Here is a 17924-nt window from a genome sequence, read left to right on the forward strand (position 1 = left end):
CTTTTCTATTTTGTTTTATTACCAACACTTTTTTTTTTTTAGACAATTAATTTATCTAGCAGAATTTAGTGATTTTTTTTTTTTTTTTACATCAAATTATGCTGACGATTTAATGGGATCAAAAATTGTGTTAAAATATTCAATTTGTGTTTAAAAATTCAGTGTAAAAATGTGTTTTTGTGCAGAATACTCGCCTCCAGTCTCAAACTAGTGAGTCATGATTTTTGAATGAATGAATATTTCTGCACAAAAACTAATAGATTTTTTAAACACACAAATATTACTCACGCAATGAAAAATTAAATGGAATTTTTACGAAATTTAAAAAAATTAATTGTCCAAAAAAGGCTTTTGTAATAAAAAGCCAAATGAGGTTCCATAAAAAGAGCTTAAAAAGGGTCTGATTGCATGGTCACACAAAAGGAAGGCACAGGAGCAGTGAGGAGTGGAGCATCAGGAGTGTTTCACGCCCGCTCAGAAGGACAAATTGGAAGTAAATACCCGCTACAACCCCTGAATGTGACACCTTGTATGGAGAGTGGGAATACTTCATTTGTTGCCAAGGAGACAACACTATAAAAGGTGTGGTGCTCGCACACTACCAAGCGGCTGGTCAGGTCAGTCCGGGGAAGGAGTCGATCTGGATCATGTCCTGAGTGGTAGTTCCTTGGCTGGAGTAAGACATCCTTATCCTCATCTTCAGGTTGACCTGCGGGGGAGGAGGTGACATGGAGAGCATCCTTACTAGCTTTGTCTCACACCCTGTTTGTCGTCTTACGGTCACGACTGGGTCCTTGGCCTGGTTTGTTCTCCCAGAAGGCAACGGAAAATTGGCGCGTGCGAGACGTGAATTGAAATACGTTTTTAATTCTAACTCAAAAAAAGTACAAACAAAAGGCGCTCACAGCGGAGGTAAAAAAAAGTTGACTATGAAAACTAAAGGCGGAGAACTATAGACGTTAAACAAGAACTTACTTGACAAGGAACTGTGAACTTGGCCTGAAGAAGCGTGATGAAAAAGTGTGCGGAGCATGAATGTGATGTCGCCGGGACGAACAGAAACAGACGGATTTAAATAGTGACATGATCGGTGAAAACAGGTGCGTGACAGGACAGGTGAAAACCAATGAGTTGCTATGGAAACAAACAAGGAAGTGCAACCGGGAACTAAAAAGAGTCCAAAAAACAAACAACACATGGCCAAAACAAAAACATGATCAACAGACATGACACTTACACCCTCTAGTTGTAATTGTGCGAGGATGTACCAGGTGTGGACAACTCATACGACAAGTTAACTTTCAGTTTCGATCTCCGTCGAGGCAAGGCAGCAGGGTGAATGTAAAGAGGGCAACTGTTTTAGAGAAGGTTCTGAACTTTACACATACATCTCCTTCTTGCTGTTGTTCATACTTACTACTCTGGGTACTACTACAACTGCTCTGTGTAGAACTACAACTACTAAGTGTACTATTACAACTACTCTGTGTATAACTAGAACTACTCTGTCGAACTAGACCTACTCAGTGTAGAACTACCCTGTGTAGTACTACAACTACTCTGTGTAGACTAGAACTACTGTGTCAAACTAGAACTACTCTGCGTCGAATTAGAACTACTCTGTGTACACCTAGAACTACCCTGTCAAACTAGGACTACTCTGTGTACACCTAGAACTACTGCGTCAAACTAGAACTACTCTGCGTCAAATTAGAACTACTCTGTCAAACTAGGACTACTCTGCGTCAAACAAGGACTACTCTGTATAGAATTAGACCTACTCTGTGTCGAACTACAACTCCTGTGTACACCTAGAACTACTCTGTGTACACCTAGTACTACTCTGCGTCGAACTAGAACTACTGTGTCGAACTAGAACTACTCTGCGTCAAACTAGAACTACTCTGTCGAACTAGACCTACTTTGTGTAGAACTAGACCTATGCTGTTTAGAATTAGACCTACTCTGTGTAGAATTAGAACTACTCATCTGTGTAGAACTATAACTCCTCTGTGTCGAACTACAATTCCTCTGTGTACACCTGGAACTACTCTGTCGAACTAGACCTACTCAGTGTGCACCTGGAACTACTCTGTCGAACTAGACCTACTCAGTGTGCACCTGGAACTACTCTGTCGAACTAGACCTACTCTGTGTAGAATTAGACCTACTCTGTAGAACTATAACTACCTTGTCAAACTAGAACTAGGACTACTCTGTGTACACCTATAACTACTCTGTGTCGAACTAGAACTACTCTGCGTCAAACTAGACCTACTCTGTGTAGAACTAGACCTACGCTGTGTAGAATTAGAACTACTCTGTGTAGAACTACAACTCCTCTGTCTAGAACAGGGGTGGGCAATTAATTTTTACCGGGGGCCGCATGAGCAACCTGAGCACTGCTGGGGGGCCACACTGACAATATTTCAATTAAATTTTGCTCAAATTATTTTTGATATACCGTAAGATAGATAATAATAATAATAATATTTTCATTTAACCTAACTTATCTTTATACAAAAGCAGATGGCTTTTGATGGTTTTATTTTTAACACTTTCTTACACAACACTTCCTGATGTATATTACAATACAAAAATTTCAATTTCTGTCACTTTATCCTGCATCCTCTTTGTTGTAAAACCTTTATTTAACCAGATAAGAAAACATTGTGAACGTAGCACGCCTGTAAGGTGATTGGCGAAGAAGGAGGAAGCGTTGCTGTTGCGGAAATGAGGAGTGAGGATTGGTTTTCCTTTTGGAAAGAACGAGATAAGTTGAGCTGTGTTAGTATAGCTTGCTCAATAAAAGTTTAAAAAGTGCATCAGACTTGGTGTGCACTTCTTCTGGACGCTACAATTGATGTCAGAAGTGGGATGAAATGCCTCCCAGTTCGCCTTGCCATCAAACCTGGGAGTCTTCATTGAGGGCGGAATTCCCCCCGTGGCAAGCAGCGTGGCTGCACCTGTAAACACTCTCTCTCTCTCTCTCTCTCTCTTTGCGGCGAGCTCCTCACGTGGCACGTACCTCCCGATGACGTAGCACACAAACAGTGCAGTATGCGCAAAGTTTTACTTCTGCCACCAATTGTAGCGTCCAGAAGAAGTGCACATCAAGTCTGACGCTCTTTTTAAACTTTTATTGAGCAAGCTATACTAACACAGCTCAACATATCTCGTTCCTTCCACACGCACGTCTCCTCACTCCTCATTTACGCAACTCAAGAAGACAACATCTACTTCAGCAGGTCGTTACACTATATTCTTTAAACACAGCAACGTGTGCACCACAAATAAGCACACAGCTTTACCTTTACTTGTCTTGTTGAAAACACGCCATTCGTCATCAACTTTTCTCTTTTTAGTCGCTGTGCGCCTTCCCTCACAGGACATACGCACAATAACACTTTTCAAAATAAAAGCAGCACAGTTGTATTGCACGCACGACAAAGATGTTTTTTTAAATTTATTTTGTAATTTGAGATTGCCGCTGCGCGCACGAGCACACGTCCACACGGAAGTAATACAAATAACGCTTTTCAAAACAAAAGCAGCACCGTTGTATTGCACACTCGAAATAGATGCTTTTTAAAATTTATTTTGTAATTTATAATTGGCCTCACGCGGGCCGGACAGGGACGTACAAAGGGCCGGATGCGGCCCGCGGGCCGCACAATGCCCAGGTCTGGTCTAGAACTATAACTCCTCTGTGTAGAACTAGACCTACTCTGTGTACACCTACAACTACTCTGTAGAACTATAACTACTTTGTCAAACTAGAACTAGGACAACTCTGCGTAGAACTAAAATGTGTGTGAAGGGTATGGTGAATGATATGCGTGAATGGAACGGTTCCAAATCGATTGAGAAATGTGCAAGTTTCAAAAATGGCCCATTCATTTTTAATGGGGAGAAAATTTCAGGAAAACCGTGAATTCTGGGTAACCCGGGATAATCTCCGATTGTAGTCGCCCGGCTCTATTTAGACGGCCTTAGAAGTGAAGAACCTGGGAGGACTTTTCCCAAAGATTGTGCGGTGGGTGTGAGGGTCCTCACTCACCTTGTTGGGGTTGTTGAGGACGACCAGCTGGGTGATCCGAGCTGCGCCTCGTGCAGGAAGTAGATCTCCACTGGGGGCCTTCATGAGTAAGTGGACGCTCTGCAAGAACACATTTCACATTTTCACTCAAATAGTGGCCACATTTTGTACAACAATTAGCACACCTTTTACGTCTCATTTTTGAGGTTCTGGACAAAAAACAAAAAAAAACTCACTAATTTTTGCAAGTGCCTCAGGGGCGAGAGTCTTATATTTTTGGGGTCCAAACATGAATTTTCAAAATTAAATCTAGTGATCCCTTGAAAATAGGAACAATAAATGTGCCCCCGCCACATTTATCATGTCCAATTTACTGAAGCCAAATTTGAAAACCAGATTTAAGAACATGTTAGCTTTGTGTTGTACGGTCCAGACTTTGAGGACAAAACACACAAAACCAGTCCAATCAAACTCTCTGGCTTTAAGAAACATTTAAAAAAATCATTTGTGGAAGTCTGTAAATGGGTTATAGTGTCTTGCTCAAGGACACAACGGACGTGACGAAGTTGGTAGAAGGTGGGGATCGAACCAGGAACCCTCAGCCTGCTGGCACGGCCACTCTCCCAACGCCGACCCTAACATTAGCATTTTTAGATCAAACAGATTAAGTCTGTTCAATAGTCTGCATTAAAACCCCAAAAATACGTGTAGACTGCAATATGATGGCAGTCACACATAAGAGATACATGTAGACTGCAATATGATGGCAGTCACACATAAGAGATACATGTAGACTGCAATATGATGGCAGTCACACATAAGAGATATGTATAGACTGCAATATGATGGCAGTCACACATAAGAGATACGTGTAGACTGCAATATGATGGCAGTAACACATAAGAGATACATGTAGACTGCAATATGATGGCAGTCACACATAAGAGATACGTGTAGACTGCAATATGATGGCAGTCACACATGAGAGATACGTGTAGACTGCAATATGATGGCAGTCACACATAAGAGATACATGTAGACTGCACTATGATGGCAGTCACACATAAGAGATACGTGTAGACTGCGATATGATGGCAGTCACACATAAGAGATACGTGTAGACTGCAATATGATGGCAGTCACACATAAGAGATACATGTAGACTGCAATATGATGGCAGTCACACATAAGAGATACATGTAGACTGCAATATGATGGCAGTCACACATAAGAGATACGTGTAGACTGCAATATGATGGCAGTCACACATGAGAGATACGTGTAGACTGCAATATGATGGCAGTCACACATAAGAGATACATGTAGACTGCACTATGATGGCAGTCACACATAAGAGATACGTGTAGACTGCAATATGATGGCAGTCACACATAAGAGATACGTGTAGACTGCAATATGATGGCAGTCATACATAAGAGATACATGTAGACTGCAATATGATGGCAGTCACACTTAAGAGATATGTGTAGACTGCAATATGATGGCAGTCACACATGAGAGATACATGTAGACTGCACTATGATGGCAGTCACACAAGAGATACGTGTAGACTGCAATATGATGGCTGTCACACATAAGAGATACGTGTAGACTGCGATATGATGGCAGTCACACAAGAGATACGTGTAGACTGCAATATGATGGCAGTCACACATAAGAGATACGTGTAGACTGCAATATGATGGCAGTCACACATAAGAGATACATGTAGACTGCAATATGATGGCAGTCACACAAGAGATACGTGTAGACTGCAATATGATGGCAGTCACACATAAGAGATACGTGTAGACTGCAATATGATGGCAGTCACACAAGAGATACGTGTAGACTGCAATATGATGGCAGTCACACATAAGAGATACGTGTAGACTGCAATATGATGGCAGTCACACATAAGAGATACATGTAGACTGCAATATGATGGCAGTCACACATAAGAGATACATGTAGACTGCAATATGATGGCAGTCACACATAAGAGATACATGTAGACTGCAATATGATGGCAGTCACACATAAGAGATACATGTAGACTGCAATATGATGGCAGTCACACATAAGAGATACGTGTAGACTGCAATATGATGGCAGTCACACATAAGAGATACGTGTAGACTGCGATATGATGGCAGTCACACATAAGAGATACATGTAGACTGCACTATGATGGCAGTCACACATAAGAGATACGTGTAGACTGCAATATGATGGCAGTCACACATAAGAGATACATGTAGACTGCACTATGATGGCAGTCACACATAAGAGATACGTGTAGACTGCAATATGATGGCAGTCACAATAAGAGATACGTGTAGACTGCAATATGATGGCAGTCACACATAAGAGATACATGTAGACTGCACTATGATGGCAGTCATACATAAGAGATACGTGTAAACTGCAATATGATGGCAGTCACACATAAGAGATATGTATAGACTGCAATATGATGGCAGTCACACATAAGAGATACATGTAGACTGCAATATGATGGCAGTCACACATAAGAGATACGTGTAGACTGCAATATGACGCCAGTAAACAACACCAAAACTTGAAATGTTCCATTGAAAATATAGAACATTGCACACAGCCCTCAAAAATCTGTCAAATTGGACGGCGTGGCGGAGTTGGTAGAGTGGCTGTGCCAGCAACCTGAGGGTTCCTGGTTCGATCCCCAGCTTCTACCACCCTAGTCACCCTATGGTCTGAGAAAAGTGTACTAGTGGTGAGTTTTTGTTTGTTTCGTGTTCCTTAAAGCCATAAAGTTGCCATTTGACATGACTATAGTCAACATGAAACAACAACAAGGAGATTGCATCATTTCTCTATGTGTCTTTTAATGAGTGATGTCAAACACTAACCTTGGGAACGGCGGCCTGGAGTGCGAAGCTGGAGATGTCCGAGTCGGAGGAGTTGGAGGCGGTGAGCGTGACGGTCAGGTTGGCGTCCGACTGTTTCTCGCAGCTCAGCGTCAACGTCACGCCGTTCTTCTGGTACACGGTGGTGGTGGTGGTGGTGGTGGTGGTGGGGGCTGTGGGCACACGGGCAAAGTCACGCTTCAGCACGTTCTCACTCTCTCAATGCCTTTTTAATTGTGATCAATCCAAATTCCAAATGTTTTAATCATGATTAATAAAACATTTCAAGTGCAATTAATCTGATTTTTTTAAATAATGGTTAATTGAAATTTGAAAGTGTGATTAATCTGATTTTTTAATTGGGATTAACCCAAATTCTGAAGTGTGATTAATTAAATTGTTTTAATTGTGATCAATCCACAGTCTAAAGTGCTTAATACATTTTTTAAGTTATGATTAATAACAAATTTCAAGTGCTATTAATCATATTTTTAATCATGATTAATTGACATTTTAAAGTGCGATTCATCTGATTTAATTAATTGTCACACATCCAAATTTGAAAGTGTGATTCATCTGATTTTTTAATTGTGATTAATCCAAATTCTACAGTGTGATTAATTCGATGTTTTAATTGTGATCAATCGAAATTCTAAAGTGGTTAATCAAATGTTTTAATTATGATTAATACAAAATTTCAAGTGCAATTAATCAGATTTTTTAATCATGGTTAATTGAAATTTTAAAATGCGATTAATCTGATTTTATTAATTGTCACACATCCAAATTTGAAAGTGTGATTAATCTGATTTTTTAATTGTGATTAATCCAAATTCTAAAATGGTTACTCTGTTTTAATTATGACTAATACATTTTTTAAGTGCAATTAATAATTTTTTAAATCATGGTTAATTGAAATTTTAAAGTGCGATTAATCTGATTTTATTAATTGTCACACATCCAAATTTGAAAGTGTGATTAATCAAACGTTTTAATTATGATTAATACAACATTTCAAGTGCAATTAATCAGATTTTTTTAATCTTGGTTAATTGACATTTTAAAGTGTGATTAATCTGATTTTTTTTTAATCGTGATCAATCCAAATTAGAAAGTGGTTGATTAATTTTTTTTAAATGTGATTAATCCAAATTTTACAGTGTGATTAATCGACATTTTTAAAAATGTGATTCATCCAAATTGTAAAGTGTGAATCACCTAATTTTATAAATCATGATTAATTAAAATTTTAAAGTGTTATTAATCAGATTTGCTGTATCAATAAAAATAATTATTGAAAAATATATTAAAATCATGAAAAATTATATTAAATTATGATAATGATAATATAATTTTATTATATATATTTTTTAATTAATTTTGGTTCAAAACTTCTGGTGTAATACCAAATTAGAGCTGCAACTGAAACCTGATAGTCCAAGTGTGTCAGTGTGAGACCTGCGGTCGGTGGGGTTGGTGGTTCAAAGCCCCCCAACAGGTCCAGGAGGTCCTCCCCGGCAGGTCTTGCTGTGTTGACGGACAGGCCGGGTGCTGCGCTGCCCTGAGCTGGACCGGGCTGAACTGGCTCCCCGGTGTCCCCCAGCAGGTCCAAGAGGTTACACACCTTCGGTAAAAAAAAAAACACACGCTTCATTTACTGGAATGCTAGAAGGAACATAGTACAACTAGATTTATCAGTTCTGACTCACTACGCACAGAACCTCTCTGTTAAACTGCTTAGCCCACCACCAGGCCTACCGTCAAGCATGGTGGTGGTAGTATTATGCTCTGGGCCTGTTTTGCTGCCAATGGAACTGGTGCTTTACAGAGAGTAAATGGGACAATGAAAAAGGAGGATGTGGAGGGGGGGCGTGGCCTGCGGGCCTGCCGCGGAACGGGGGTGTGCAAGGACCGGCCTCGAAGACAGCGACAGGTGAGTAATAAATTCATAAAAGAAGCAAACTTCATGAATGTTTTTTTTTTGTGACCAACAAGTATGTGCTCCAATCACTATCACAAAAAAATAAGTTGTAGAAATGATTGGAAACTCAAGACAGCCATGACATTATGTTCTTTACACTTTTGACCACGACTGTACATTTTGACGCCACAATAATAATAATAGATTTCATTTGTAAAAAGCATTTTACATTGAGTAAACAACCTCAAAGAGCTGCAGTGTATTAAAAAAATAAAAATAAAAAGATAATAAAAACAGCCAAATAGCTAAAACTAGTATGCATATATCTAAAAAAAAAAAGGTTTTTTAAAAAAAAAAAAAAAAAAAGGGTTTTTAAGCCTTTTTTAAAAGCATTCACAGTCTGTGGCGCCCTCAGGTGGTCAGGGAGAGCGTTCCACAGACCGGGAGCGGACAATCTCGAACGTTTTTTTAGGCTGATTTATAAACATTTCATGGTTTGTATTCATATTTTTGGCCCCCATATTGTGGACCCTGACTTAAACAGGTTGAAAAACGTATTGGGGTGTTACCATTTAGTGGTCAATTGTACGGAATATGTACTGTACTGTGCAATCTACTCATAAAAGTCTCAATCAATCAATCCAAATTAAGCAGTAGAGTTATATTCTCACCTGGTTCGCCGCTTGTGGCGGGAGTGAGACCTCCCTCTGCTTCACCTCTTTGACGGCGTCTCCGTTGGTGTGACCCGGGGAGTTCTTCTCGAACAGAGGCATCCTCTCCAACACCGCCGCCCTGTGGACGCGGTCAAGGAGCGGTCAGCCCCCCCCAGCCTAGGGTCTCGCAGATTTAAATCATGTCCAAACCTCATGTGGTCATATTTTTGGAAGAGGGCGTTGTACTCCACCGCCCTCTGCTGGAGCTCCACGTCAATGCAGCTGCCGTAAATACTCACGATGCTCCGGATGCGGCTGGAAACCAAGAAGATGGACGTTAAATCCGTCATCATTTCATCCAATTGAATTGAACTCAGTCGCCATTTGCTAGGGTTTGGTCCGATCCATCCAAATACCGATAACAGTATCAGTTCTTTTATAATCTCCTATTTTCATAAATATGTTGTCTTTTTTGTGGTGCTATTGTTATCATATACAATTAGGGATGTCCGATATTGTCCAACTCTTTAATTACCGATACCGATATCAACCGATACCGATATCAACCGATATATGCAGTCGTGGAATTAACACATTATTATGCCTAATTTGGACAACCAGGTATGGTGAAGATAAGGTACTTTAAAAAAAAAAAAAAAAAATAAGATAACTAAATTAAAAAAAAATTCTTGAATAAAAAAGAAAGTAAAACAATATAAAAACAGTTACATAGAAACTAGTAATTAATGAAAATGAGTAAAATTAACTGTTAAAGGTTAGTACTATTAGTGGAGCAGCAGCACGCACAATCATGTGTGCTTACGGACTGTATCCCTTGCAGACTGTATTGATATATATTGATATATAATGTAGGAACCAGAATATTGATAACAGAAAGAAATGGGGGGAGGGAGGTTTTTTGGGTTGGTGCACTAATTGTAAGTGTATCTTGTGTTTTTTATGTTGATTTAATAAAAAAAACAACAAAAGAAACGATACAGATAATAAAAAAAACGATACCGATAATTTCCGATATTACATTTTAACGCATTTATCGGCCGATAATATCGGCATGCCGATATTATCGGACATCCCTATATACAATTGTGTATGCGGCTTGGCATCGTTTTGCTGAAATAAGCAGGGGCGTCCATGTAAAAGACGTTCGTTGTTGCTTGGATGGCAACGTACAGTCACGATCAAAAGTGTACGTACACTTGTAAAGAACATCATGTCATGGCTGTCTTGAGTTTCCAATCATTTCTACAACTCTTAGTTTTTTGTGATGTAGTGATTGGAGCACATACTTGTTGGTCACCAAAAAAAACATTCATGAAGTTTGCTTCTTTTATGGATTTATTATGGGTCTACTGAAAATGTGACTTGGTCAAAAGTTCAAATGTTAATATTTGCTTACATGTCCCTCTAAAGGCTTAGTGGCCACATGCGTGGACAGCACATTTTAGCTCTTATTTCCAAAATTGTGTACACTACTGAATTGGGGTCTTATGGCCACTTATGTGGACACTTATACTGCCATCTGGTGGTGTCAGAAGAGTATAACATACAATGGAATTTGGGAAAAATAAGAATTAGCATGTCACTAAACATGACGTACACGTTTGTGTACTTATGGACTAAGTTCATCATATCGAAAGATGATTCTTAGTTTTTTATTCTAATTAGGGTCCAATAAGCCCAAATAGCAAAGAAAAATATAAAAATGAACAAACAGCTTGGGCCTTAAAAGGGTTTAAGGCACTTTTGGTAGCCACCCACAAGCTTCTGCTTGAATTTTTGACCACTCCTCTTGACAAAATTGGTGCAGTTCAGCTAAATGTGTTGGTTTTCTGACATGGACTTGTTTCTTCAGCATTGTCCACACGTTTAAGTCAGGACTTTGGGAAGGCCATTCTAAAACCTTCATTCTAGCCATTCCTTTACCACTTTTGAGGTGTGTTTGGGGTCATTGTCCTGTTGGAACACCCGACTGCGGCCAAGACCCAACCTCCGGGCTGATGATTTTAGCTTGTCCTGAAGAATTTGGAGGTAATCCTCCTTTTACTCTCTGTAAAGCACCAGTTCCATTGGCAGCAAAACAGGCCCAGAGCATAATACTACCACCACCATGCTTGACTGGAGGTCTGGTGTTCCTGGCCACTCCTCCAAACATATTGCTGGGTATTGTGGCCAAACAGCTCAATTTTTGTTTCATCTGGTATCACATGGACAAAGATAAGACCTTCTGGAGGAAAGTTCTGTGGTCAGATGGAACAAAAATATTTTTCTTAGACTTAGACAAACTTTATTGATCCACGAGGGAAATTGTTTCACACAGTAGCTCAGTTACAAAGGATGGAAAGGACAATGCAGGTATAAAATAGACTAAAAGCAATATAAAAAGTAACATATATACGTAATATTTACATAACTTATGTACAGTATAGGATTTGTAGAGGACAAAGCTACGATTAATGGGAGACCGGGCTTTCTGCTCCGCCGCTCCCAGTCTGTGGAATGCTCTCCCTGACCACCTGAGGGCACCACAGACTGTGGATGCTTTTAAAAAAGGCTTAAAACCCCTTTTTTTTTTAAATTTTTAAAAAGCCTTTTTTTTTTAGATATATGCATACTAGTTTTAGCTATTTTGCTGTTCTAGTTTTTATTTTTATTTTTTAATACACTGCAGCACTTTGAGGTTGTTTACTCAATGTAAAGTGCTTTTTACTAATAAAATCTATTATTATATACTGATATATTATATTATGTTATGTTTATAATATATAACAATTACCATGCACAATATTACAGTATATGTAACAGCCGCAGCATAAAATAGAGAGTAAATCCAGCATAAAATAGACATTATAAACAAAGAGAGGTAGCTAAGTTGTCAGGTAATAGACATCATCTATCGCTGTATGGCGAGTGATTATACATTTCTTACATTTTTCATTATACATTATATATTTCTTCAGGACAAGCTAAAATCATCAGCCCGGAGGTTGGGTCTTGGGCGCAGTTGGGTGTTCCAACAGGACAATGACCCCAAACACACCTCAAAAGTGGTAAAGGAATGGCTAGAATGAAGGTTTTAGAATGGCCTTCCCAAAGTCCTGACTTAAACGTGTGGACAATGCTGAAGAAACAAGTCCATGTCAGAAAAGCAACACATTTAGCTGAACTGCACCAATTTTGTCAAGAGGAGTGGTCAAAAATTCCAGCAGAAGCTTGTGGATGGCTACCAAAAGTGCCTTATTGCGGTGAAACTTGCCAAGGGACATGTAAGCAAATATTAACATTGCTGTATGTATACTTTTGACCAAGTCACATTTTCAGTAGACCCATAATAAATTCATAAAAGAAATGTTAGAATAATTATTTCTAAATGATCACAAAAACTTTGTGTTACATTGAGGGTCTGGTGAGAAGACAAAAGCTGTCTTTGAAACCTACCAAGAGTAAGGCTCGTAAAACTCCACTGTGTAGATGAAGGTGTTTGTTTTCTCTCATGTATGGTAATCAACAAAAAGATATTGTTCTAACCCAGGGGTGTCCAAAGTGCGGCCCGCAGCTAATTGTTTACCGGCCCGCCACACATTCTGGAAATACTATTGTAAAAATAAAAAAGAACATTAAAAAAAGTGGAATGAGGTGAGAAGTTAAATGTTGACACAAAAGCTGCCATGCAGGCTGTTTTTTTCTTCTTTTGTCTTTTTCTTTTTTTGCCATTGCTCAAAAAAAAAAAAAAAAAAAGACAAAAAAATCCATGTTATAAAGAATTGTTTTCAGGGCTCCAATGACTTCAAATATTTCACTTTAAAATGTTTTATGTGGTAAATATTGCATATATTGTGTAGTAGCCATATAAAAACATCAAAGTTTTCTTTGACAAAAGCGCATAAAACAAACAAAATAATAGTTCCAGCATAAAATGGACAGATATATCTGAAGTTGATCTCGTAATATAAGTGTTGAAAGTAAAAAAAAAACTAATGCAAATGTATCACTTTATGAGTGGGGCACCTTTTGGATCCCAAATATTTTTAGTGATTTTTTTATTTATCTTTTCACTGTGATTACTCAAAAAAAATGAAAGAATTAAAATCAATGGTGTCCTGCATTATTGATCTTTTAGGGCTCTAATGACTAAATACTGCATATTTCAGTTTTACTATAGAAAAAACTAAGTTGTTTTTGACAGAAAAGCCATAAAACATTTTTTTTAATTTGTATTACTTTATATCAACTTGAAGTTGATATAGAGATTTACTGTAAGCGTTAAATAAGTTAAAAAAAATAATAATCTGACTTATTTTTAACATTTTAATGACTGAGACCCTTTATGGTCCCCGGGACCCCTAAAGGTAAAATAAATAAAAAATCCATATATTTTGTTATTTTTTGAAAATAAAAAATATCAAAATGGCCCCCGCAGGCTTTAATTTTTCCGTGTGCGGCCCTCAGTGGAAAAAGTTTGGACACCCCTGTTCTAACCCAAGGACTTCAAAGCGGAGAGATGGCAGGATCTGCCCAATTTCCAGACGAACTCTTTTTGAACTATTTTATGGACCTCTTTTTCAGCTATTTTACGAACTCTTTTTGAACTGACCTTTTCTGTGAATTGTTTACGACCTTTTCTGTGAACTTTTTGCAACCTTTGTCCTTTGGAAACCGGTGGCCATGTGGTTGGGGGGAGGGTCCAAAGTAAAAGGAGGAGTGCAATCTTTTGGCAGAGCGTACTGAGATACCGTACAAGGGTACGGTGTACAGACGACTCTCCTCAAGATTGAGTCCAAATTGAATTCTGTCTCCGTTTAATTCTTTGCCTCTTGTCTTGTTTAATAAATGTCATCAGTGTTTGAACCTGACAAGAACCAAACTTCATGAATGTTTTTTTTTGTGACCAACAAACCACTCTATCACAAAAAAAATAAGTTATAGAAACGATTGGACACTCAAGACAGCCATGACATTGTAAAAAAAAAGTGAATCTTACTCCACGTTCTCTGTGATGCGGGTGCTCAGTTTCATTGTGGCGGTGAGAGCGAAGCCTCTGGTCACCGGGGTGGACATGTGCGACTGCAAAACCGTTTCCAGGGCGTCCAGCACGCTGTCCTCGGTCACCTAATTGGGACGATGTGTCAACAACAAAAAGAACACGTCGAGGACAACATGTTTGTCACCTCAACAGGCTCCATCTCCTGGCACTCTCCTTTCAGCAGCAGGTCGCCGTACTCGCCTATGCACCAGCACGCCACCTGCACCAGGGGGTGCTGCAGACACACATAAACAACAACAAATAGGTTTCAACACAAAGCTCTTGACTATTTTACATGGATTTTCACAGGAACAACAGTGATAAGTAACTAATAAACCAGCTTTCTGTTATTTTGACCATCATAATCTATTATGCCTGGTTCACACCAACGGCGCTTGCCGCGCTATAAAGCGGCGAGCAAAGCGCCGTCATTTTTGTCAATTTTTCCACGAATTTCCCGATCTCCGAAGTAATGTTATGCTTTGATATGCTCTGATACGCTCTGATACGAATTAGTTGCTGCTTTGTTACCGTTCCTCACGATTTGATGCCACTTTGATCCCGTTTTGATACGCTTTAAATCATGCTTTGATACGTTGTATTACGCTTTATTGAACTTTTATTACGTTTTGATGCGATCCTGACGCTTTAAATCAGGCTCTGACACGATTATCAAGCTCTGTTGTGCATTGTTACAACAAAAATAAGAAAAAAATGTGAAAAACTCAGTATACTGTTTTCCACACATTTTTATATTCATTTATTTTTTCAATTTCTCTTTTTTTCCCGTTATATTATGTTTTATATCTTCATTTGTTTTATTTTTCTCATCTTAATAAATATCTATCATTTTTTATGCTAGTTGACAACATTAAATGGCATTTATTTTATTTTTTATATTAATTTATTTTTCCAATTTCTCTTTTTTTTCCAGTTGTATTACGTTTTATATCTTCATTTCTTTTATTTTTCTCATCTTAATAAATATCTATCTTTCATTTTGTATGCTAGTTGACAACATTAAATGGCATTTCTTTTATTTTTTACATTCATTTATTTTTTCAATTTCTCTTTTTTTCCGTTATATTATGTTTTATATCTTCATTTGTTTTATTTTTCTCATCTTAATAAATATCTATCATTTTTTATGCTAGTTGACAACATTAAATGGCATTTCTTTTATTTTTTATATTCATTTATTTTTTCAATTTCTCTTTTTTTCCCGTTATGTTTTATATCTTCATTTGTTTTATTTTTCTCATCTTAATAAATATCTATCATTTTTTATGCTAGTTGACAACATTAAATGGCATTTCTTTTATTTTTTATATTCACTTATTTTTTCAATTTCTCTTTTTTTCCCGTTATATTATGTTTTATATCTTCATTTGTTTTATTTTTCTCATCTTAATAAATATCTATCATTTTTTATGCTAGTTGGCAACATTAAATGGCATTTCTTTTATTTTTTATATTCATTTATTTTTTCAATTTCTCTTTTTTCCCCCGTTATATTACGTTTTATATCTTCATTTCTTTTATTTTTCTCATCTTAATAAATATCTATCTTTCATTTTGTATGCTAGTTGACAACATTAAATGGCATTTCTTTTATTTTTTACATTCATTTATTTTTTCAATTTCTCTTTTTTTTCCGTTATATTATGTTTTATATCTTCATTTGCTTTATTTTTCTCATCTTAATAAATATCTATCATTTTTTATGCTAGTTGACAACATTAAATGGCATTTCTTTCATTTTTTATATTCATTTATTTTTTCAATTTCGCCTTTTTTTCCGTTATATTATGTTTTATATCTTCATTTCTTTTATTTTTCTCATCTTAATAAATATCTATCTTTCATTTTTTATGCTAGTTGACAACATTAAATGGCATTTCTTTTATTTTTTATATTAATTTATTTTTTCAATTTCTCTTTTTTTCCCGTTATATTATGTTTTATATCTTCATTTCTTTTATTTTTCTCATCTTAATAAATATCTATCTTTCATTTTTTATGCTAGTTGAAAATAATAAAAAGCTTTTCTTTTATAAAACGTAACATATTCTCTTTATTATTAACATTTTCATACAGAAAATGATAGACAGTAATGTCAAACTGCAACATCAAACAGCAGAAGTACAGAAACAATGATCATCGTATAAAAAAGGCAATGATGCAAAAGAGAATGGATTTGTAATCCTGTGTTGGTTTTACATAAAAGTTTCAATGTCACTAGTCAATATCACAGTCACTTCCTATTTGTAGTTGTAGACTGGGGTCCGCGCTTTGAACCAAGATCTGTTAAGCTTTCCTACGCTTTTAGTCAAGTTTTGCTGAGCTTTGTCACACTTTGATACGCTCTCGGCGTTTTATTCCATTCTTGACAGAGCGCAGAATTTTTTTAAACCGTTTAAAAATTTTTGGCGAACTTGCCGCATGTCCCGCTTCACTACAAGCTTTCCCACCATCCATTAGGACCCTCACGCTTTAATCAGGCTTTGTTACGCTATAACGCTTTAAAGCGCCGTTGGTGTGAACCTAGCATTATGAATGATCCAATTTAACAGGTTTGATACTGTAAGTGTAAGTCGTATCTGGTTTTATCGTTTTTTTTAGCAGCATTTTATTCTCATGTGTATATTTACACGCTCTGAATATTACTAAAAAAAAAAGGAACTTTAAAGCATTTATTAGGTAATTATTCGGGCTGTCAAAAATAAGGAGTTAATTCATGTGATTAATCACAAAAAAACTTTTTGCATTAATCATGTATAGTTGCAGGTAGAAATGGGTACTCGTCCCATTTGAACTGATACCGGTACTCAACAGTACCAATTTCTGGTACTTTTGTGAGTCTTAATATTCATTTGTTTTGGATGATAAAATCTCATTTTTTTATTGCAACATTTTAAAATGAGCCGATTATGGCAACTACTGTCCCGTTGTTACATCGTGTTTTTATCACAATTTGAGTCTCATTTGCAGGTATTACAGCAAGTCGCAATTACAGTTGCAAGTGTTGGACGTTAGAAGGCAGTAATGTATAGTCAGTGTTTCCCACACATTCATTTATTTGTGGCGGCCCGCCACGAAATAATTACGTCCGCCACAAATAAAAAAATTAAAAAAATAATTTTATTTTTTTTATTCTGTCCAGCTTCTCAGGCAAATCTGAACAGCCGATATGATTTGCCTGAGAAGCTGGACAGAATAAAAAAAATAAAATTATTTTTTTAATTTTTTTATTTGTGGCGGACGTAATTATTTCGTGGCGGGCCGCCACAAATAAATGAATGTGTGGGAAACACATTACAAAAGAGAAGTGTAGGATACTTCTCTTGTTGCCTTATTTGTATTTGACCACTCCTGTTTTCTG

General features: G+C 37.3%; 1 protein-coding gene across 1 annotated transcript in view; it reads right to left on the reverse strand.

Annotated features, from left to right (window-relative positions):
* Positions 1-286: 286 nt before the first annotated feature.
* LOC133665136 (AP-1 complex subunit gamma-1-like) overlaps positions 287-17924 on the reverse strand; it is a 60631-nt gene continuing 42993 nt past the window's right edge. Inside the window, exons 15-22 of the mRNA XM_062070361.1 lie at positions 14688-14777; positions 14501-14628; positions 9712-9816; positions 9520-9640; positions 8386-8551; positions 6931-7100; positions 4061-4159; positions 287-709 (exon numbers count right to left, since the gene is read on the reverse strand). Coding sequence (XP_061926345.1) covers positions 614-709; positions 4061-4159; positions 6931-7100; positions 8386-8551; positions 9520-9640; positions 9712-9816; positions 14501-14628; positions 14688-14777 — 975 coding nt within the window. The 3' untranslated portion in view covers positions 287-613. The remainder of the gene's footprint in view (positions 710-4060; positions 4160-6930; positions 7101-8385; positions 8552-9519; positions 9641-9711; positions 9817-14500; positions 14629-14687; positions 14778-17924) is intronic.

This window comes from Entelurus aequoreus, linkage group LG14, assembly GCF_033978785.1.
Source record: "Entelurus aequoreus isolate RoL-2023_Sb linkage group LG14, RoL_Eaeq_v1.1, whole genome shotgun sequence".
Lineage (NCBI taxonomy): Eukaryota > Metazoa > Chordata > Actinopteri > Syngnathiformes > Syngnathidae > Entelurus > Entelurus aequoreus.